The sequence below is a fragment of the Fusarium poae genome, chromosome 4 (assembly GCF_019609905.1).
Source record: "Fusarium poae strain DAOMC 252244 chromosome 4, whole genome shotgun sequence".
Taxonomy (NCBI): domain Eukaryota; kingdom Fungi; phylum Ascomycota; class Sordariomycetes; order Hypocreales; family Nectriaceae; genus Fusarium; species Fusarium poae.
In genome coordinates, this window is record NC_058402.1 from 7,747,335 (window position 1) to 7,770,962 (window position 23,628).

Here is a 23,628-nt window from a genome sequence, read left to right on the forward strand (position 1 = left end):
TTTAAATGCATTACCTTCCTAATTAGGCCTAGCTCCTCGGCTAATATCTAGATAAATATAATTTATTTAATAAATAGAGATAGTAATATTTTAATATTTAATTTTATAGTAATTATAATACTTAATTTTATAGTAATTATAATGCTTAATTTTATAGTAATTATAGTGCTTAATTTTATAGTAATTATAATACCTAAAATTTATAGTAATTACAGTGCCTAGAATTTATAGTAATTATAATACTTAAAATTTATAATAGTTATAATACTTAAAATTTACAGTAATTATAGCGCTTAATTTTACAGTAGTTATAATACTTAATTTTATAATAGTTATAGTATTTAATTTTATAGTAATTATAGAACTTAAAATTTATAGTAATTATAATACCTAGAATTTACAGTAGTTATAGCGTTTAAAATTTATAGTAATTATAGTGCTTAAAATTTACAGTAGTTATAGCGCTTGAATTTATAGTAGTTATAGCGCCTGAATTTACAGTAGTTATAGCGCTAAAGCCCCTATAATATATATACTTATAGCAGGGTTATTCTTAAAAAGGGGTTTTATAAAGGTATAATTATATTGATTTTTAAAGCTATATAACTTTTAAAATAGTAAGACCTATAGTTACCTATATATACTATTTTAATTTAATTATTATTTAATAATTTTTAAAGTATAAGTCTTAAAGTATATATTTAAAATTAATTTATAAAAAAATATAATTTTTAAACTTAAATATTAATATAAATCTTATTTAAAGATATATATTATAATTTATAAAATTAAAATTATAATAATTATTATAAAAACTTTTATTCTTTTTAAAAATTAATTATTAAATATTTCTTTATTAATATTAATATTAATATTAATAAGATTATTATATAAAATAATAAACTTTAAAGTCTTTATTAATTTTAATTATATATTAAATTAAGAAATTATTTATAAAAGCTTAGCCTTTATAATTAATTTTATTTTTAAAAAAAAATATTTAATAAAAATATTTAATAGCTTTATTTACTTTTAATATAATATTCTTATTAATATTTAAAATTAAAATATTATTAATATAAATAATAATTAAATTATTATTTTTATTATTTTTAATTATAATACTTTTAATTATATAATTAATTATTAAATTAATAAATTAAAATTTAAATTTTTATTATATAAAGAAAAAAAAAGCTTTAAAGGCTTTTTATAAAATTTAAAAATAATATAATTTTAATATATTATAAAGTAAAATATTTTAAATAAAATTACTTTTTAATCTTTAAAATAATTTTTAATAAAAAAAATAAATTATTAATAATTTATAAGATATTTAATAAAAATAATATTATTAAAAAGTTTATTAAATTAGAATTTATTATATTAAAAATTTTATAAAATTAAAAAAAAAAAAATTTTAAAGAGAAAAAGAAAAAGCTTATAATTAATACTATAGCTTTTAATATAATAAAATTTAATATAATACTGTCTTAATTTAAAATTAAAGAAGTTACTACTTATAGATTAGTGTATATCTACTTCTATAGGAAACCACTAGAGGACAATCAGCTTCTTTACCAATATCACGACAATAAACAACGACAACGTTGAGTCTTCTAAACAGAAACGTAGACCCAATTCTAGTGAACATAGAATCTAATACAGCGGTAGGGTTATACTGTGGAAAGATGACATCTACTCAAAACGAATGGACAAGACTACGATCTCAGGTCGTATGGTTACTTTAGTTTACAATCTTTATCTAGGGTAGAATACATTCCACTTATAGAAACGTTGCTCTAGCATGATATTACACTCTTTTTTACATGCAATTATCAATAAAATACTGCTCCTTCCTCTTGTAGAGAAATCGTGCTTCCGTAGGATTCTTGCTTAAATAGGTAAAGCGGGCATTTACAGCTTAGACAACGCTTTACAAGAGGTAAGCTTGATAAATATGTACAGGACAATGGGTCTGAATCGGCACGCCGGCCCGCAGATCGACCGCGGTGGGCCATTTTAGGATAGTTGTTAATCCTTCTATGTCATGACTCTGGAAGAGACTATCTCGAGACTCTCTAATGCTTTGCAGTTCGGGATCATCCTGCCTCAGTTGATATTGTGCCTCAAAGACGCATAATCCTTCCTTCTCAACAAGCTGCAAGATGGTCTAACTTCTACTCACCGCCCGGCTTGTTATGCATCACCTCCGTGACGGAAGCATCAATAGCCCAGATACCTAGAGCATTAACCCGCAAAGAATCGATTCTTTGAAGTATAAATATCACCTATCATTCCTGACAATGAGTAGTTCTCTATCACTCTACAACCCAAACAATCTACCACAAGAACTCCCAGCAACTACCCAGGAATACTGATCACCATGAAGACCGCTATCTTTATCACTGCCCTATTCAGCGCTGCCATCGCTGCTCCCGCTCCCCATCCTGTCTCTGGGACAGACGACATGGCCGCTCGAGACATCGATACTCGCGCTAGTTGCCCTGGTGGTCAAAACTGTGTCGGCGGCTACTGCACCGTCTACACATGCGTGCCCGCCGGTACCAGCACTCAATGCTTTACCTACAAGTACGGCAGGTGCTAGAAGACACTGGGAACTGCGGTAAGAAGAATTGCATGGCTTATGTGATATGTACCATAACTAACACATATAGCCTATACTTCTCGGTTGACTGGAAGGGACGACGATCTCGCAATTGAACCAATCGGCTCCAATCGGCCCCAAACGCTCAGATAGACGATAATGATCTGATTCATGGGACCGTTGCAATTAGATGTTGATGAACCAGTCTTTATTCTGATTGGTGATTCGTGTCATAATCACCCCTATCCACATTTACACGAGTCCCATGCAGTGCCAAGTTATACTAGAAATAAAGATTGTTTTTAAAAACTCAATAGTCTCGTATTAGAATCAATAGTGCTGTTACCGGCTGAAAGGGGATATAGCGCCAACACATCAAATAAAGGGGAAATAAGGCTAGAAATGCAGATGCAGAAGCAACAACGCCACCAATTTCCCAATATGGTTACTCACTACAGGGGAATAAAGAACGTCAACTAATCCCAGTTCGAGACTTGATCAAATCGGCTTTAGCTCAAGTAGACAATCAAAAATTGCGGGACCACTACTACGAAACTATTGATCCTGCAAAAGAAACTAAATGCGTTTCAGCTCATGAAAAATCGATAGTTTATGACCGCGTAAATTATGCCCCTGTTTAAGCTATGGGTTAGTTACCTCTCCAGTTTCCTCATTATAGATGACGGGATTCCCACCTCTGAGGAATTGCAACGCTCCATTGTTCATTTCATCAAGTCGTGAAACAGTCACTCGTTTAAAATGGTTTCGCTCAAAGCAGTTGCAGTCGGTTATGTGGCGGCGTTCAACCTCTTGGGAGTTGACGCAGGTCTATGCCGACCATCAACTAGGACTTCTTTAACCTCATCTGGGACTGAAACCCAGACGTTGATCCCCGTCGTTTCGACATCCACCTTGGACACTAGCATCATTCCATCTGAGACAACAACTTCAAAAGATCGCACATCGTCAGTTTTCGGAACACCTAGCAATTCTGAGACCACTGGAAACCCAACTTTCTCTACTAGCGGAACTCTCAGCTATGTTACGTCGTCAGGCATCCCAACAACATCAGATGATGAAATCGCTACATCATCAGCAACAGAAACCTCTGGCAATCCCACCGCATCTGAAGATTCCACCACTTCTGGTAATCCTACTACATCTGATGAGACGACGTCTACCGATGTCACGACTTCTGGAACTTTCACGTCATCATTGGACACCAGTACATCAAACGATCCTACAGTATCCTCTGATACTATGACATTCATTGAAACCAGTACGGATATGGAATCCTCAACAATTGCCGATACTACAGCCACTACGGATGCTACAACGGATGCTACAACGGTCGTCGATACTACTGCGACTACGGATACTACCGCGGCCACGGATGCTACAACAACCGCTGAGACAACGACAACTGCCGATGCCACAACTTCAACCGACCCTACAACTACAACTTCAGTCTGCATTGAGCCTACTAATATGCTCAGACAGCCCGGTTTTGAGCCTTCAGACAATGAGGGTGCTTGGGGATTCTATTGGGGCGGCGGCGGCGTCGAAGTCGACTCTGCGGCGGCTCGCACAGGTGACGGTCTAGCGTATGTTGAAACTTTTAACCTCCTAGTGACTTGAGCTAATTTATAACAGTGTTCTCCCGGTTCCTGGTGGGCAAGAACGACGCATGGAGCAGCGAGTACATATAGTGCCAGGCACTGAGTATTCTATCCGCTTCTACTATGCTCTCTCATCCACACCACCTGCCAATACACAGTGCACCTTGTTTACTACATTCGATTATTATACGACTTTGACCCAGATACCACTTCCGTCTGATACGGAATATCATCTGTACTCGGCGAGCTTCATTTCAGCAGACAACCTGGACCCGGCTGTCGAAATCGGTGTCTCTTGTACCCAACAAAACAACGGCTACACAGCTACGGTTTTTATTGATGATGCATCGGTTCTGGATGTCACCAATGCGTGTGATGATGCTACTCCTGTCGACCCCGACGCCCCCGCCAAGTCCACGCTTCTCATCCCTGCCCGGCCAGAGCAACCTCGTTGCCCTGTAAATGCCGCTCAAGTCCCAGGTTTTGAGCCCGTGAATGGTGAACAGGGATGGGTGTTCTTCAACAGAGGAGAATTTGTCAATGATGTATCCAACGCGCGAACCGGCGAGTGGGAGGCGTAAGTCAGATTGCCCACTTCACTAAAGAAGAAATCTAACCACCACCAGATTACTCCCTAGCGGAACTATGATTAATGGAGTGAACGATGGCACCTACCTTGAACAACTTTTCAACCCAGCAGATCTTACACAAGGTGAAACTTACGATTTTCATTTCTTCTGGAAGCCAAGCACCCTGCCGGACAACGGCAAGTGTTATATCTTCGGTGGTTACAATGACGCCGTCAGGTATTCAAATGCCGAAGTCAAAGCTGGAGCAACTTCTTCGACAGGTTACACTATCTACTCAGTTCGCTTCGTCATGCCAGCAACCGATGACTTCTTTCTCCAAATTGCTTTCTATTGCGATTACAACGATGGCAATGAGCAGCTGGGATCTGTTTACGTCGATGATACTGCCCTGATTCAAGTTGGCGGTTGTGAGGCATTCCCTGTGACGGGTGCACTTATCGAGAACCCCAGCTTCGAGATCCGAACGACTGAAGACAGTACCTATGCTTGGTTTGGCAACAACGGCATGGTAATCCGCGCTTCAGGTGCAGCTGATGAACCCTCTGCAAACTCAGGCGACAATTATTTGTGAGTTCTTTCCACGATTGGTGATTTGCAAGTAATCTAACACAATATAGATATGTTCAGCTTGAATCCACCAAGAGATCAGCTACACTCACCAAACCACTGGCCGCTTCTCTAATTACAGGCCAGGCTTACAGCCTCCAGTTCAGTTGGACGGCTGGGTCGGCATATGAACCCTCCGATTGCTCCTTCACGATCGCCTTTGGTTCCACTACTGAAACCATTCCACTTTACCGCGAGATTACTTCGTACAGCTACGAAGCGTTCGAATACGGGTTCGTACCAGCTGAAGAGGCTACGTCCATGTCTGTTACTGTCTCTTGCTCGACCGCTTCTCCTGACTTTCTTTTTGATGACTTTTCTCTTCAGTAAAGGGAGGAAGAATCAAGGCCATAGCCACGATAACATTATCATTTTCTTCTCCATGTACCCTATTCTATACAATTATTAGTACAATAACTACATAAATTCCAAATCTGATCAGTGGTCTGTTTCAAACGCCTGTTCCATACTTCAACCTGTCCTCCCAACCCCCCCCCCTTCAAACTGGACTCGTCTAGCTTGGGATGCATAACATACTACTGAATGTCGAGCATAAGTATCCATATGATGCTTTACGAGTTTGAGTGCGCCTCAGGGTGCCAGAAGAATTGGCCGCTAAAAGCATAAGGGACGACATTATTAGCTCAGCTTATGCTTTTTAGACTATAGCTCTGAGGCTGTTTATTTCTATACCCTAAACCCAGGAGGCCAACTTTTCTCCTACCCAGTGGGTGCAGTATTTAGAAGATACGGTGATAATTGACAACATAAAATTGTAGTTAGTATTAACGTAAGACGTATCAATATCTAATACAGGGTAGTACAAGCTTGAAGGTTGAGAATCATACAAAGAGTGTTTGCAATCCTTTAGGTCGGTGGGAAAATTGACCACTTTGATAAAGCCCGCTTGCTTTGAGAAGGAGGCAGGTTGCACATTCGGTAGGTTCGTTACTTAACATCCAGGTTAAATAATAATATTCAACCTCTAGATAATAATGTTCTACTTTTTCCGCTTTGGTTTTCTTCAAACCTCCAATTTCACTTCTGTCAAAGTTCCCAACAACCTCTTCCACATCACTGAACTCTCCTCATCCTCTGTCCCTTGCGTCAACGTCGCCCGATGTCCAACCACAATGACTGCCGATCTTGCACGAGTCAAAGCAACATTCATACGGCGCATATCCTTTAGAAATCCAATACTACGATGCTCGTTGCAACGAACGGTCACGAAGACAATTATATCCGCCTCGCGTCCCTGAAAACCATCGATGCTTGAAACCTCGATGTCCTTGGTTAACCCTGATAACATACGCTTCAAGGTTTCTGCTTGTCGGGTATAAGGCGTGAGCACCACGATAGTTTGAGTGTCGTTTTCGGATGCTAAGAGTCGGCAGATATGCAGGCAAAGCTCTGCTTGTCCTTTGTTCTCCTTTGACTTTCCCGGCATTTCGTTTGTGTCGCAGTTGACAAAGATAGCTCTCTCATAATCTGGCGTAGCTGAATGGCCCTTCTGCGCAGGCGGAAACGGAAAGTTCGAGTTGATCAGTGGTCTATCAGACATGCCTATTCCAGACTTCAACTTCCCCTCGTAAAACGCCCCCGAACTGAACTCGCATAGCTTGGGATGCATGCGATATTGAGTGTCCAGCATTAGCGTGCTCCAGCTACTCTCAGTCGAATCTCGAGCTTCGGTATACAGTCTCTCAAAGAGAGACACATCAAAGTCAAGTGCAAGTGAGGTTTGCTGTACCGTTGGTCGGAGCTGCACATGATCGCCAACCAAAATAGCCTTTGAGCAACCCTTAACAAGTGGCACCAGCGAGCTTGGCTCTGTTTGCTGAGATGCTTCATCGACGATGACTATGTCATAGAACTGTGATCGAAGTAGACCGATTCCAGCTCCAATGCATGTCGTGAATACTAGATCGCTCTGCTTGATCATCTGGGTGGCTTTTTTCATGGCTTTGTAATCACTGTGGATCTCTTGGCCTGCCATAGCATCGCAAGTATACTTGCGTAGATCGTCCGCAACTTTGCGGACCTCTGTAGACACTCTCAGTACATTGGGCTGAGTCTTCCGAGTCAAGGGCTGCTCCTGGATCCGCTTGATGTAACGTCGCATCACATTATCCACTGCATTATGTGTCGGCGCTGTGACAAGAACCCGTGCCTTTTCGTTGGCTATCTGAAGAGCACAGATCATCTCAACAATTGTCTCAGTCTTTCCAGTACCCGGAGGACCCCAGAGACAGAGGAGAGAACTGTCGACGGCTAACTGTATGGCTTTGTTTTGGCTCTCGTTCAGTTTGTCAACTTTGCTGTATATTTCTTCAGGCTGTGGCAATGAGATAGTTGAGTGGAGCCCAAAGATTATATCCGAGACTCCGCAGCACTCTTCCCTGTAGATACAGAGATCCTTCACCGCGTCGATCATGGACTTACAGGTCACGAATGGTCCACAATCTTCCAGGACCCATGAACATTCTGCAAAGTAGGCTGGAAGAGGATGAAGACACTTGAAGCGCGCACGCCCAGTCTCTGCAAAGACAACCAGAGCATCAATCGAATAGTTGCTGCCGACCAGCACGTTTGACGGAAGTGACGCAGTCGTCAAGCGCACGTGTGACCCTTGCTTCGGGGTTCCAGTGAGGTCAATCCTGAAGTCAATATCCACAAGACTACCGTTTTTGTCTTTTGGCGATAGCTTCAATTCCAACAGTCCAGGCAGACGTTTCGCTTCAGCATTGGCTTCCTCAACATGCTCCACAGCAATCCCCATCAGATTACGTAGCAGATATTTGACCACTTCTAAGTCTGCCGTCATGAAACGAAGCGCGTTTGGCTGCAAGATATCCAGAAACAAGTCCAAAGCGAGATCGGTTGATCGTAATGTCAAAGCTGCAAGCTCGAGTAGTTCTGCCATGTCACTCAAGGATAGGCTTCCGGGTGAGATGTTGGAGACGATGGCTTTCAGCGGCTCCAAGATCAGGTTACCCATGGCGTTGGATGACAGAACGAATGCTCGAAGGATTGGTAGTAGTGAGGCTTCCACTAACTCGACTAGTTCCTGATCTTTGTCTGTGCGAGCGTCGGAAAGAAATGATGTGAAAGATATCGCCAGGCCGGGATCGGTGAGGAGCATTTCAATCGTTACGTTCAATACTTGTTTTGAGTCGACGGTACAATCTTTGATATTTCCGAGGATGTGCTCGAAACACTGTAAGAGAAATCCCGTGTCGTTAGCTTTTCGGACCGCCGTGAAAACTTGGTGGTATTGATCCGCAGATTCCAAGCTTAATAACAAAGCGAAATCGTTGCATTTTACAATGTTGATAAGCCACGACGGATCAGATGTTGATAAGACGTTGCTACGATCCGGGACAGAGTAAACTTTCGGTTCTTCAGAGAAAAGAGGTAGAATCTCGGTAGTGTCGATCTGTTCAAGCCAGAGATCCAAATTTCGCATGGACGAGACATCTCGATTGCTGATGACATAGATTTCCTGCCTTGGGTTAGCTGCATTCAATCTGATGAGAAACTTGAACTTACCGCGGCTGTAACCGGGGATCGATTCACACGACCGATATGTGTTTGAAGTTGTCGACTGAACCTGTTCAGATCAATACTTGCGATAACCTCTGCTTGATCCCCTCGATCCACCACTTGTTGTCGCTTTCTCCTTCTGTCACCCTTGTTGTTCTCTTCGCGATAATCCTGATCATTTTGGCCTGGTCGAGAGATAAAGACCCATGTGTTACCTCGGCTTTTCTGAAAGAGCTGGAAAAGATTGCCGTCGCAGTATACTTGATACTCCATCTTGGTAGGTACAGATAGGCGTGCTTGTCTTTCAGGACCTTGAGAATGTGGAAAAGAGAAGAGTCTGGCTGTATCATCAATGACACAGTCTTGGGAACGTTCTATCAACTTGGGTATGTATATAGCCAGAGACAATCGCTCGTCAGGCTGAAAAACGATGAGGGTGCGATGAAATAATTCCATGTTGGTAGCAACGGCATCATGAAAGGTGGCGAGACGGTCTATTGACGAGTCGTATGTTCTTTTCCACTTGATACCAGGATAATCCAAGCGAAAGTGTTCCAACTCACTACGTTCAAGTATCCCGGATGAGCATACAGCATTCAGAACCAGACCAGGAGTAGTAGGTGACGGCGGTACGTGACCTAGGACCCAAGCCTTTTGTTCTGAAGTGAGAACGTTCAAGTCAAAAAGATGCAGAAGGCTCTCAAAAGATGTTTTGTTCTTTATACACCAGGTATACGCCAACTTGACGCACTCAAACTCACTGATGGCGACATCTTCACGGCTCAATAAAAGCTGTATTGCATCGATGTCGTATCCGTCTAGGTCGACATTTTGGGAAAGACTTAACCGGCTGACTTGATCTCTTGACTCATTGTGAAGGACATCAAGTATAAATGGGGGCGAATCGTCAGGCAATTTCGGTGGAGATTGCAACTTTTCAGGAATCCGAATGCGGTTCCCATCTACACACTGGGAAAAGAGGCGGTTGAGTTCCTGGCACTGGGGGCTCATGGGTCCTGTCACTCGTGCCCAGTCGAGATATAGGTTCTTTACTCGACCGAGCGAGGCATTATTGTACTTGGCAAAATATACGAGGCGATCATCGTCTGTAATCGGGCGGAACGTGATGGGGTCTCGGCCCCCAGGGTATAACGCTGGTGCTGAGATGGTCGATGGTATCAGATCTGGGTCCCAGCAGACAAAGACTATCATGTCAGCACTATGCAATCCTAACGAGGTAAAGATTATTCTTACATGTATCGCCATCAAGGTCACCGCCAGACATCATATCCGCCGCTGGTCTTTTCCCTCTTGTCGAAAACACAATACAATCCGTCAAACGGTCAAGTTCAGGCCGTTCAACAACTTTGAACTTTTGCCAATCTCCAGGATGAAGACACGGATTTCTGATGACAGTAACCTCGGTGTTCTTGAGAGCATGAGCTAGTCCATTATCTTCCATGGTGACCTTGACTGCGACTTCACCTTCGCGTAGGACATCCCACGCATCACAGACGCCAAAGAGCAGGCGCGACTTTTGAACAAAGATGCGACATTTCTGTCCGTCCTTCTTGTTCAGCATTTTCTTCAACTCGGCGTTGACTAGGCTATTGATCTGGGGCTTGATGCTCTCGCTTCCTTCGAGGAAGACGCGTTCTGCAAGGTCGGGTCGGTTGACGTAGCTCAAGAAACGGAACGCGTCAAGACAATCGGTCTTTGCTTTTCTGAGTAGGTCAAAGTGCTGGCGTTGTTTGGAGAGAAGAGTCTCTTGGGAGATACCGAGAGAATGCAGCAGAATGATAGTCTCGTCGTTTAGAAACCCGTAGGAGAATGGCTACACATGACGATATTAGCAATGAAGGGTTAGAGGGGGAACTAAGACGCGCCTTGGAATATTCTACAACTGCAAACGAAAGATCATCACCGCCACTGAATTTCTTCATCGACTTTCGAAACTTGAGCAGGGCTTTTTGCTTCTCCATACGCTTGTCAAATGTGACGACACCCTTGTATCCCCGATAGCGGATTTGGAATACCGAAGGCGTGTAACGAGTATCGCGAAAAATTATTCGAGTTCGTCGCGAGAGATCATTGGCAAGACTTGGGGCAATCAAGCCACATCCATCGGTGAAAACGTAGTCGGATGTCTCAACGTCTGGAATGTCCTCACATCGGTCGGGACTGACATCCATGACAGTTTTAGCAGATGAGAAAAGTAGACCAATACGTTTGGCTTTCTTTCCAACAGTCTTCATCTTGGTAAAATCCCCCAACGACTCAATCTGCCGGGAGATGTCCTCTTTTGTCGCTGCCAGAAGAAAACATGATCGCGATTTGAGCTGACTGTTGCTGTGGCCATAGAAATTGTAGTGCACACCATTAATGGCGATGCCAGCGCGTAGACATTTGATGCTGTAGTCGGAAACCTCTTGTCGAGTACGAGGCTGAAGGTCTGGGGCTGGTAGTTGTTCTCTTGCTGCAGGGCCGACGACAAGTGGCTTGAATAGTTCAAGCGAAAAGAGAAGCAGGATATCGGGCGAGTGTTGGGCAGTGGCGCGATTCGAGCTGTTGGCTTGAAGGTTCAGGATCATGGAGTGCTTGCAGTCTTTGAGGTCGGTGCGGACGCTGATGGCTTTGATGAAACCCGCTTCCTCCAGAGCAGAAGCCGATGGGAGATTCGGGACGTTGAATTCCCACGTGTTATCGTCAAGACTTAGCTCTGGTAGCAGAGTCAAGGGGAAACCTTGATCTATTTTTGGTGGTGGCATTTTGCTTACGCCCAGAGGCTGGAAATTGAGTTTTTGTAGAGGGAAGGCGCGCTTGAGAAGATAGAGATAAGGAAAGAGCGCCCATGACGAGATCAACCAATGAATTTGAGCTGAGGCTGCTGATGATTCATCTTCACTGGTTGTTTTTGATTGTTTGTTACACAGCAGGCTACTTACCCCGCGGAGGCCTACCTACCATAGACGCTGGTGTTAGATTAGCTTTGGCATTCCTCTTTCTCATCTACCACCTACGACGAATAACTCAAGCGATAGACCAAAAGATGCCTACAAAAATTAAAATCCCCAACATCTACATCATCGGCCCTCAATCCACAGGCAAAACTACCCTGGTCCACAAGCTACAGGATGACTTGCAGCACTGGCCCAAGCCTAAACAACCACACATCATCTCCGAAGTAGCCAGAAATGTTCTTACAAAGCACAACTACTCAGCTCATGACATCCAAACATCACCAACAAGATGTCTTGAATTACAGCAACTCATCCTAGAAGCCCAAGCTGTCGCTGAGAAAGAGGCTGCACAGACCTCCTCGTGGTTCATCTCTGATCGATCCGGTATTGATCCGTTAGTCTATGCTAAACGATACGCCTCACTCCAAGGGATGCAAAATTTGCAACAGCTACCTGCGTGGGTGGAAATCGAAGAAAGAATGGAAGACTCTTTGATTGTGGTCTGCGAGGCGGGAACACCTTGGTTGACGGATGATGGGGTGCGGTTGATGCCGGGGAGCAACGACGAGTGGATGGCAGTGTTTCACGACTTTTGCGCCTTACTGGATCAGCTCGGTCTTGAGTATTCTGTCGTTCCTCGAACCATGCTGGACTTGTCAGAACGAGCAAAGTTTATCTACACGAAATGGACTGAAAAATGTCAATTACAGGAAACAGTCACTGAAGGCAATAAGATTTAAACTTGACAACATCGTAAATTGAGTACCGCTGACTTGAAATCATTCTATAATACATGACAGTAATACATAAACATCTTATGAAGCATTGTCTCCGCAGGAAAAGACACCGCGAACACCTGAAGAAGAGTTGAAAATATCGAGAAGCTCAGTGATGGATGCCCACAGACCAGCTGCGTTCATAAAGAGCGACATGATAATGAGAAGAGCGTTGACGATGGTCAAGCAAATCTTCTTCCAGTCACGGAAGTACTGACCCTTGTTCATATGGAACCAAAAGACAGCGCTGAAACCGTAGGTGAACCACGAAATGGTGGTGGCAGATGTGATGGAAAGGATAGAGTCGAAGACAGGGATGGCGTTGGACAGGATGAATACGACGACCCAAAAGCCAGTGACGGATGCGATCCAAGTTCCCCAAGACTTGACTGAGCTGGCAGTCACTTCATGAAGGTTACCAGTCCATCGCATAACATTAACAAAAATGTATTTGGAACCGATGTGGCCATAAGCTAGACCAGTAGCAAAGATAGCAGGGAGGGCGACACCGTAAGCAGCCTTGGAGAAGATGGGTGCTGTGGATCCCAAGATTGGCGAGGTGGTGTATTCGGCTCCAAGGCAGTAGAAGATGACTGCAAAGACGACATACATGGTCATGGACCCACACTCAAGGACAGTAAGACAGAACTTGAAGTCCTCAAGAGGCGCCGTCATCTCGGCAAGGTATCCCTGAAAGTTGTTAGCTATGTTGAGTTATTGGATAACAATTTAACTTACGACGAAGCTGAGGTTGGCAGCGTAGGCAAAAACAATCTTCAAGCAAGCATTGAGTCCATCGCGGAAGCTGGGGTTACCGACGATGACAATCTCTCTGCGCCACTCGGACATGTTGTCAACACCTCGAGGACCATCAACGCCAAGAACAACCATGACGATGATACAAGCGGCCAGAACACTAAGAGCGTTGGGGATACCAAGATGAGACACAAACTTGGTGGTACGGGGAAGACAGAAGAGGAAGCATGCAGCGCACGAGATAAAGATGAATACAACGGTGCAAGCAGCATGGTCGCTGATGGTGTTGAGGGCAATGGAAAGGGTAACCATGGCTGAAGCAGCGACAAAGATGACCTGGATCATCATCATGATACCGGCGATACTTTCAAGCGTTCTACCACCGACAAAACGAGTCATGTCGACAATGTTGAGCACTTGTGGGTGAAGGCGATAGTATTGGAGGAGTTCGTAGGCGGTATACCAAGAAATACCACCGATACCGATCAGCGCGATGATACCGGGGACAAGGCCAAGGGTCTTGAGAGTCGAGGGAAGCGACAGGATACCGAGGCCGATCTGATTGGCGAAGAGGATAAAGATGGTATCCCATCTCTTGAGAGTTCGAAAGTTCTTGCCACCTTGAGAGTAGATGTTTGAGTTGTCGGCAGATTCATTAACGGTCTGAAAGTCGTGACCGTCGTGGGAGCTGCTGGCCTCGTGCTTGTTGTAGCCATCGCTATCAGAGGTGACTCCTCCATCATGGAGCTGACCTTGGGTCTGTTTGTGATCGCCGAGTTTCTCCATATTTTCTGTTTGGAGTGTTGTCTGATATGGGGAGTGTGTGTATACGAAAAAAAGCCAAGATTGATGGTTTAACAAAAAAAGAAAAAAAAGAGACAAATGTCACCAGGACAAGTTGACACTGTAGATAGATGTATGGATGATGGTTTGAAGGAGAGACGGTTGAAAGCTGGAGATAGACGAGAGAGATAAAGTGGAATTGACTCAAACTTTATAATCGTCAGCCTTGCCTTGACATTGAAAGATTGTGTATAAAATGGCGCAGTTTATTAGACAATGCTTCATGGTCTGACGGGATAGGGGGGGCGAAGTACACTCTGAGACGTCATTGGGAAGAAGTCTATCGGGGAAATTGAGGTGATGGGATCCGCAGAATCTCGTTCGCCTCAAATCAAGTTGAACCGGGGTAGGCAGTTATACCGGTAACTATGGGGGGGTCTTTTCGCCTCTTGGCCTGCTCGTAATAGGTCTTGCCCCCATGGGGGTTTGATGAAACGGAATACTTGCCGAATAACGTACCTAGTTTCCTATTCAGGGTATTATTCATCGTTCGGTCAGATTCGGTCTGTCTGTGGATTAGAGAAAGTTGCCCGGACCAGTCGGATACAGAGGTTCAAGAGTGCACAGCTCAGAAGGTTTCCTTGGCTTTTACTTTGGTTTGCTTCAGATGGATGGAAATTTGACCGAAAGCAGGTTATGTCTGTGCTTTTTTTTACGGGCTCGCCGGGATGTTTTGACGTCAGGGATGAGAGATGTTTTTGACGCGATAGAGGTTGAGCCTCATTCAGCCGCCAATGTTTAAGACAACGTCTGCTGTAGAAACAAGTACTAGCTTTGATAGCAATTGCCATCAAGAGTTTTGTTATCTATTCATCTATTTAAGATATCACATTTCATATCGTGTTATTATACCTCATCTCCAAAATGTCCCTGCTTTCTTGGTTTATTATGGGCTCAGCATTACTATGACTAACAAAACTCCATTACGGCCTTGGCAAACTCCATATCTCACGGTCAATCCCCATAATAGTGCCCACGCTTTGGTCCCTGATTCCCCAATAATCACGAGACAAACGGTCAGAAGAATGCAGAACAGAATGTATCTCGTCCCCCTCGTCAGATAATTTACCAAAGTCTGGAGACTGTAGTTTTCATTAGTGATGAGAACCAGAATTCCTGCGTGGCCCCCATGGGGAAGATGGATATTCCCCAGAATGATGAAAAGACACCCTTTTTCTGGGGGAAACTTGGCAGTTAGTCAGTGTTTGCTAATAAGTGGTTTCTCTCAACGTCAGGATGCAGAGTCACAACAATTACTGTCACTTTTCCTGTTCTTGTTCTTGTTCTTGAATGATCTACACTAGTATGCATAACTATGTCATGACTTGTACTTTAAATTGTTCTAGAAAAATCATTTGTGAAGAGAAAGCCGTCCTATCTACTCAATTGGGTTAGTCTAGCCGCGCATGCTTGCGTGTCACTTCAGCTTGTATTGCCCACGGCAAAGATCTACGCTTTTTAGACACAACAGAGAAAAGACACGAGTAAGTTTGCCCGAGACATTATCATCAATCAGCACATCATTGGTCACTGCCTTGTTCATTGAGACCAAAAACTAGGGAGATCATCAACGGACATTTCCTTGCATCCTCCTTGTAACATCAGTTGCATCAACCTACACCCATCACAACGTTATCACCCCCACTGCATCAATACACAATCTTCAGAGCCAACGGATGTTTCCACTTATTTCAAGGGGTAAAATTGGATTCCCTACAAAAGCCGAAGCTTAGCTGACAGGCAGCATGACAAGGGGGGTTTTATGCACGTCCCGATTTGGGGTCCCAGCCACATTTATGCGCGATTTATTTATTCTAGAAATATTCTTCTGCACCAACGCTCTGTTTCACAATTGGTCCCTTATCAAACATACCACTCGGTTCTTCCACGGGATCGCCGGTGATATGCTGATATCTTGTACTGAAAAGAACAATAGCGCCGGTACTGAACCGGGTGATCCTTGAAAGGATCAGACGTAAAAGCGGTTTGGCCCGAGTCTTAGCTGGTGTCTTATTGCATTTACGGATATTAGCAACGGTGGAAGTCGGACGCGAGGAACGTGTCTCGGGTGTCGGGTAGGATGATCTTGATGATCCCACGCGACGAGGACAGCGTCTTGAGGGATATCGAGCCATAGTCAAACGGTTAAAGTCGGACCATCAGATACATTAGGCTTGATGTTGGTAATGATATTGATGCCCAGTCTTGGCAATATGTAGAGGAGTGGATGGTTGGGGTAAATTCATGGTTATTCTCGGGGTAGGTGGTCTTTCTCGCGTCCATGCTTCGACAATCCAGACCTTTCTAGTGAGGTGCAGCATGACGAAGGAGGAAGCTGATACAAGAGCTAGATGGCGTGTCGTGATAACTTCCTAAACAGGCACCGCGTCATGGTTGTGCGCTATACCTTGATTAAACAAAGATGCAGTGTTTATTAATTATTAGTCATTTTACATTCCCATCATGCCATGATGTAATACTTGTGCCCAAAAGCAATCGGACTGCTGATGGAGGATTCCAACTGATGGCTGAATGTGGATGGAGCATGTTGGGTGATTTGGGTTTTTGTATCATTCATTCATTCAATTGCAAACTATGGAATGGCTACCTATTGCAGCACGAATCTATTCATTATGAACAAGATAATTAAGCAGATGCTAAAATTGAATTCAATCTGACAAAGCCAGCGTTCCAGCTTGATGTAATTGTCAGAAAATTAAATAGCAGTACATGCTATAGGGTATCCTCGCCACCAGCAGTTCAAGGTCGAAGTCTCCCTTGCTTTCACTAAAATCTTCGCAAAAGGAGTTGAATTTTCGAGGTTGAATCAAAATATCAACGGTATTAATAAACGTTTGTGTAGTTGTCTGCATCATAAACTTGTTGCCATTTATCCAGATAACCATCCATCAGCATTATACGTAGCCAAACTGCGAAACCCCGAGGCATCCTGCAATCCACTCAACTTCTCCTTCAGATACTCCCTCTGATTCTGATGAATCCTATCAAAACTCAATAAAAACGTAACAAGAAACAAAAAATCCTCCACCCTCGCTTCGACATCCTGCTGTTCCCCAGCCCCAGTAGGCAAAGCCAATACATCCGCCACAGTGGTCGTGATCTCAAACAACTTGGCCAAAATACCCGGTCCATGTAGCGCAACACTGTCAAAGCTTTTTAGTCGATCGACTAGGTTTCGAAGTTGAGTTGAGAGACGATGTGCGGGGAAGTGCATTGAAAAGCCTTCATGCGTATTTTGTGGTGGTGTTGACTGCAAAAGACCTTGTGATAATGCGAGTTGCCATACCAGGATTCTCATCCAGAGTCTTGTGATTAACAAGTCTGCATGTTGAAGCTCTGTCATGCCCTCGCAGCCATTCGATATCAACTCGTTGTCAGCCTCGGCTACGCGTATCTCATCTTGATCAAGTTGAGCTTGTTTGTACTCGATCCATTCAGCTGTCATTTCAGGTGCTGGTATCGACGGATTCTGTTGAGCTGTCCAGTGAGTCAAGAATTCATCGTCGAGCACGTTAAATAGCTCGATCAATCGATTGAAGCCTTCGTTTATTCCCGGTGACAACTCATAGTCTGGAATTGGAAGACCAGTCTTTAGAGGAGGTAATAGAGCTGGGTAGCCTGCAATGACTGTCAAGTAACGCTCGTGGATTGATATCTCCCAATACATTCGTTGTCGCGTCGCGATCTCGTGATTAGTGAGTGAAACATCGGTGAAATCCATCATCTGTATCATTGTTCCAGCTTCCCTAAGCATCATCACACCTCGTTCCATCCGCTCAAATGTCATGAGAGAGTTCTCGAGAAAGATACACGTCATGACGCGTTTCGCGCTGACTGGTAGTTTACTTAGGAACCCAGTTCCTAATTCGGCTTGTCTGTGCGCTTTGAAACCGAGAGCCAAAAGATCCATCATCCTTGCAAGGATATCATTATCAGGGTTCCACGTTGTTTGCGATAAGTTGATTGTAGCCCCAGCAAACGCGTAAACAAAAGCAGCATCTTCAAAGCTATTTTCCATGCCTTCAATCGCAGTCACGACTTCGGATGGTAAAATGATTGGATTGACGGGAAAAACAGCGCGTTCATACTCCTTGACGAGACTGAGAAAGAAGTCTTGGGTGTATGGCGTGCCATTGCTCGTGGGTATGTAAGAAGGTGAAGGATCGTCAGTTTGCGGGGAACCCGAGTTGGACCTTGCATCATCAGGTCGCACGCAAACACCCTCGCGTATCTGAGCTACCAATCGTCCTCGTACCGTGGGCTTTCTCTTTGTCGGGGCCGCCGAGTAGACGCAGGCAAGGTTGAGATGGCCACATTGAGAACAAGGAACTGAACCGTTACATTTGACTTTTCTAAGACGACAGGGATCGCATGCTCTTGTTGTTCGATTGCTCATTGTCAAAGAAAATGGGGTTCAAGAGGTTGTGAGAGCTGAAGATGAAGATGCGGAGTTGCCAGACACGAGATATGTCACGCTAAGAATGGTTATGGCTAGACAACCCCACCTTATAAACTTGCCACTTTTATTTCTTTTCTTTATTGGGGCTTGAACACGAGGACATTGACCGAGGCTGGCTTGGGCTTGTCACATTTCAAATGAGCTGATGTCACTATTGTTTGGTGATTTTCGAGGCGTAAGTCCCGAAGTATACATTTAAAATCGAGCTGATGTCACGATATCAGATTATCTTGTTCAAGGACCGATATTGCAAAAAGGGTACTCGATTGAACTTGTAAACAGTCATTGCTAATAATTACTAAACTGGCTTAAAACACTATTTCCATCATAACTCATTTTGCATCACTCAAGACTGGTTACTCTTGACCTGCTCAACATAGATAGCAGAAGCCTTTTCCTTTGTAATATCCACAAACTCAGCATCCAATCTCTCAACCTCTGTAGACTTGAACTTGCGAGCACTGACACCACGCTCAAAGAGAACATCGAGTTCACCATAAGTGCGACCCTTGGGCTCAGGCAGGCGGAAGTAAGTCCAGACAGCGCACAGAGCACAAGTTCCAGCCCAGAAGAAACCAGCCTTGGCACCCCAGTTCCAAGCAGAAGGGTTCAACATGCGAGGAGTGATGATGTTGGTCATGATACCGACAATATTGTATGTGTTTCGGGCGAGGACAACGGTCTTGGTTCGGAGACGGGTCGACGACAGCTCGGCGACGAGGGAGTAACAGACGGGACCGACGGTCGAATCGTAGGTAAAGGTGTAGATGAGGAGAAGAGATCCAATGACCCATTGAGCAGCGACGTTCTCCTTTCCGGCGAAAGCGACACAGCCGATGGTCAGAAGGAGGACACACATGGCCAACTGGCCATAGAGGTAGAGTGTGCGTCGACCGAACCATCCCATGAGGAACCATGAGAAGACAGTACCAACAGCACCAATGGCGTACTGACCAAGAGACATGGAGAAACTGTTCTCAACAGCCATGCCAGCCATCTGGTAGAAGTAGGTAGAGTATCCCATAAAGGTAGCACCGCAGAGAGTCTGAACCATCCAGGTACAGCAAACAATCTCTGTTCGTCGCAGACTGGTACCCTTGAAGAGATCAAAGTATGATGTACCGGCCTGAGCTTCCTTCTCCATCTCGTTGGTGTGAATCATCATGGAAATCGTCTCGTCGGGCTTGAACTCGGACTCGCTGTTGCGGGCGGTAAGTCGCTGCAGGGAAACCTTGGCTTCTTCGATGCGGCCCTTTCGGACGAGCCACCAGGGAGACTCGGGGGCGAGGTAGATGCCGATGATGAGAGGAACGGGCCACATCCACTGAAGGGCAAAGGGGATCTTGTAACCCCACTGATCGTCGCGGGTAACCATGGCGCGGAGGACACCAGAGGCGATGAACTGACCGAGAACCCAGCAGAGGTTGACGTAGGTGGTCAAATAGGCGCGGAGGTGTGTAGGGCAGACTTCAGAGGCGTAGGTGGTGGTAAGTGTCTGGAAGACACCCCAGGGAATACCGATAAAGATCTCTCCAATGAGAAGCTGAACAAGAGTCTCGGAAAAGAAGATGATGAAGATGAAACCAATACATCCGACGAGAGCACCGATGAGAGTCTTGCGGTATCCAAAGCGATCGGCAATAATACCGTTGATGAAGAGACCAAGAATCTGACCACAGAGAGTACCGTTGGAAAGACCAGACTGCCAAGCAGCTGTCAACTGATAAGTGCCGTCAGGCTGCTCAACACCAAACTTGCGTTGGAAGGGAGGATAGGCAAAGAGGTTGTTGAGAAGAACAACATCAAAACCCTCCATAATAATGCAGAGTGACAAGAAAATAGACCAGAGGCAGGCTTTCTTGTAGAGTTTGAGAGACTTGATGAGTCCCATGTTGCGCTCTGCCTCTGTTGCGGCTGCGGCTTCATGGGCGACGTTTGCGTCAACGACGGCTGGGACGTGTGGCGCGATGCCATTGTCAACCTTTGAGTCGGGAGACATTTTGAGAAATGAATTATGACTGTGTTCAGATCAAAAGGTAGAAGACTCAAGGTGAAGAGATGAGAAGATTGATGCTGATGATGTTCTGAGATTTTGCTTTTTTTAGCGAGACATGCTTGACATCTTATACTTGAAGCGAGATGAAGAGAATGAGGTTGTCAAGTTGATTGAGACATGTCAAAGAGGCAAGTAACAAGTTCTACGACACAATTCTCGGCCAGATTCCTTAGCGTGAATGGCAAATCATGGGGATGGCCGTGTCTAGGCTTGTCCGAGAGAGGTTACACTAGAAGGTCATTGGTCAATTAGGATATGTTCTGTCGGTCCGGGTCTCGATCGAGTTAGTTACAGTTCCGAATACCGAGCTATCGTAAATTAGTTTTGCTACCAACAAACGCTCAACGTCTACGTTGGTGTGTAAATACAGGGCCAATGATCTCCCCAGCTCCCCCATGGGGATAGACCAAAAGTCTGGGGTCGGACCGAGAGTCTTTGCAGATCATGGGGAATGTGGGATTGCATCAAAACTTGGCTTTTGTCTTTGAGCAGTTTGTGGCTTAAGTTGGTGGATCATTGTGTAACCATTGAGAGACACAGTTGAGGCATTTGACTTTGAACTCATCTCGTCGGACCGGTCAGAGACCAATCATTTGATAGAAATCTCGTCGGTCCGAGGTTACACCAATCAAGTTGTGATACCACCCTTCGAGAACCTCTGAGACATTTAGTTTGTTGATTTATTGGTTCGGTTGCATCACGATCTCATCGGTCCGACCAACGCGGGGGAATTAAACGAGGATGAATCAATCATGGGGAAACACATGATTGTGGGTTACAGTATGCCCATCTTATAACCAGATAGTATTTATTCCCCATATCTCACAGTCATTCTTGCACAACAACGTCTCTTCATCATCATCATCTTCTTCAATTCTTTTTACAATGACTGTCAACAAACGCACTAAGCAGTGGTGGAAGCAGGCCACTATCTACCAAATCTACCCTGCATCCTTCTGCGACTCCAATGGCGATGGCATGGGCGATCTCCAAGGCATTATATCCAAGCTGGACTATATCTCCAGCTTAGGCGTTGATGTTATTTGGGTCTGTCCTATGTATGATAGCCCACAAGTTGACATGGGCTATGATATCTCCAACTATGAAGATGTCTATGCTCCCTACGGTACTCTCCAAGATATGGAAGAGTTGATCCGCAAGACTCACGAAAAGGGCATGAAGATTATGCTTGATCTTGTTATCAACCATACTTCTGACAAGCATGCTTGGTTTGAGGAGTCAAGACTTAGCAAGGATAGTCCCAAGCGCGACTGGTACATCTGGAGACCAGCCAAGTACTCAGATGATGGTCAACGTCTCCCTCCAAACAACTGGCGATCCAACTTTGGAAAAGGCAGTGTCTGGGAATGGGATGAGGCCACTCAAGAGTACTATCTCCATCTGTTTGCCAAGGAGCAGCCCGATCTCAACTGGGAGAACCCAGAGACCAGAACAGCCATTTATGCTTCTTCCATGGAGTTCTGGCTTGATAGAGGCGTCGATGGCTTCCGTGTTGATACCGTCAACATGTACTCCAAGATCCAGGACTTTCCTGATGCACCTATCGTCGACCCAAAGGCGGAATACCAACCTGCCGGACTCCTCTACTGCAATGGCCCTCGAATGCACGAGTTTCTCAGCGAGATGAGCGAGGTTCTTGAACGATATGACGCTATCACTGTCGGCGAACTGCCACATACACCAGACTTGGAGCGAGTCTTGAGGTATGTTAGTGCCAAGGAGAAGCAGCTCAACATGGTGTTCCAATTCGATGTTGTTGATGTCGGCTTTGGAAAGACTCACAAATATGAGACTACGCCTAAGAACTATACCCTTCCTCAACTAAAGGACGCTTTCGGCCGAACCCAGAGCTTGATTCATGGAACAGATGCTTGGACAACCGTTTTTATGGAGAATCATGATCAAGCTCGTTCTGTGTCCCGCTTCACAGACGACAGTCCCCGGTATCGAGCTGCAGGAGCCAAGCTCTTGGCTTTACTTCAGTCTTGCCTGAGTGGTACACAGTATGTCTACCAAGGCCAAGAAATTGGTTCAGTCAATGCACCAAAGGAGAGTTACCCACTTGAGAACTATGTCGATATTGAGAGTTATCAGTTCCTCGACATTGTCAAGGAACGATCCAACAACGATGAACAAGAAATTGACAAAGCTTTCAACGCTATACAGCACTTGGCCCGAGATCATGCACGTATCCCCATCTGTTGGAGTGATTCCAAGCACGGAGGATTCTCAGAAGGAGCTGAAAAGGCTGGACTACCAATCAAAGCTCCTTGGATGCAAGCTCATCCTCTATCTCGAGAAGTCAACGTCGCCTCTCAACTCGACGATCCCCAAAGTGTTCTTTCTTTCTGGAAGAAAGCGATTGCCTTTCGAAAGGAGTTTCCTGATCTTATGGTTTACGGAGATTACAAGGTTATTCGACAGGATGACCCTGATATTTATGCTTTTGTCAAGGAGTCTCCTGTAGATGGATCCAAGGTTGCTGTTGTTCTCAACTTTACTACTGAAGACAAGACATGGAGTGCTCCTACTTCTGAAGAACTGGGAGTTCATGATGGAAAAGATCTAAAACTGGTTCCGATTATGTCGACTCACTCTGGAAAGGAAAAGACTGCTGTTTTATCGCCGTTTGAAGGACGAGTCTATTTGGTCACTTAGAAGATAAAGATAGAAACATACAATGGTTAAGCTAATTCAAGAATGTAAGAATCAAAAATGTCTCGTCACAATCCAATCCTTCCGTAATTTATATACAGTATTTCCCTGTGAT

The 23,628-nt window shown here is 44.4% G+C and overlaps 7 protein-coding genes across 7 annotated transcripts; 4 read left to right on the top strand and 3 right to left on the bottom strand.

Moving 5' to 3' along the window:
* Positions 1–2,386: 2,386 nt before the first annotated feature.
* FPOAC1_012614 (uncharacterized protein) lies at positions 2,387–2,724 on the top strand (the record flags this gene model as incomplete). The annotated part of the gene is made up of 2 exons (XM_044856964.1): positions 2,387–2,592; positions 2,679–2,724. 2 exons carry the CDS (start codon positions 2,387–2,389, stop codon positions 2,722–2,724), a joined length of 252 nt encoding a protein of 83 aa, XP_044704277.1.
* Positions 2,725–3,367: 643 nt separating this feature from the next.
* On the top strand, positions 3,368–5,753 carry FPOAC1_012615 (uncharacterized protein; the record flags this gene model as incomplete). Its single annotated transcript, XM_044856965.1, has 4 exons — positions 3,368–4,212; positions 4,262–4,804; positions 4,854–5,384; positions 5,435–5,753. 4 exons carry the CDS (start codon positions 3,368–3,370, stop codon positions 5,751–5,753), a joined length of 2,238 nt encoding a protein of 745 aa, XP_044704278.1.
* A 6,262-nt stretch (positions 5,754–12,015) lies between these two features.
* Positions 12,016–12,666, top strand: FPOAC1_012616 (uncharacterized protein; the record flags this gene model as incomplete). The annotated part of the gene is made up of 1 exon (XM_044856966.1): positions 12,016–12,666. One exon carries the CDS (start codon positions 12,016–12,018, stop codon positions 12,664–12,666), a length of 651 nt encoding a protein of 216 aa, XP_044704279.1.
* A 75-nt stretch (positions 12,667–12,741) lies between these two features.
* Positions 12,742–14,244, bottom strand: FPOAC1_012617 (uncharacterized protein; the record flags this gene model as incomplete). Its single annotated transcript, XM_044856967.1, has 2 exons — positions 12,742–13,392; positions 13,441–14,244. 2 exons carry the CDS (start codon positions 14,242–14,244, stop codon positions 12,742–12,744), a joined length of 1,455 nt encoding a protein of 484 aa, XP_044704280.1.
* Positions 14,245–17,191: 2,947 nt separating this feature from the next.
* On the bottom strand, positions 17,192–18,718 carry FPOAC1_012618 (uncharacterized protein; the record flags this gene model as incomplete). The annotated part of the gene is made up of 1 exon (XM_044856968.1): positions 17,192–18,718. The coding sequence occupies one exon, from the start codon at positions 18,716–18,718 to the stop codon at positions 17,192–17,194; it is 1,527 nt and encodes a 508-aa protein (XP_044704281.1).
* Positions 18,719–19,127: 409 nt separating this feature from the next.
* On the bottom strand, positions 19,128–20,780 carry FPOAC1_012619 (uncharacterized protein; the record flags this gene model as incomplete). Its single annotated transcript, XM_044856969.1, has 1 exon — positions 19,128–20,780. One exon carries the CDS (start codon positions 20,778–20,780, stop codon positions 19,128–19,130), a length of 1,653 nt encoding a protein of 550 aa, XP_044704282.1.
* Positions 20,781–21,722: 942 nt separating this feature from the next.
* Positions 21,723–23,516, top strand: FPOAC1_012620 (uncharacterized protein; the record flags this gene model as incomplete). The annotated part of the gene is made up of 1 exon (XM_044856970.1): positions 21,723–23,516. The coding sequence occupies one exon, from the start codon at positions 21,723–21,725 to the stop codon at positions 23,514–23,516; it is 1,794 nt and encodes a 597-aa protein (XP_044704283.1).
* Between the last annotated feature and the right edge of the window lie 112 nt (positions 23,517–23,628).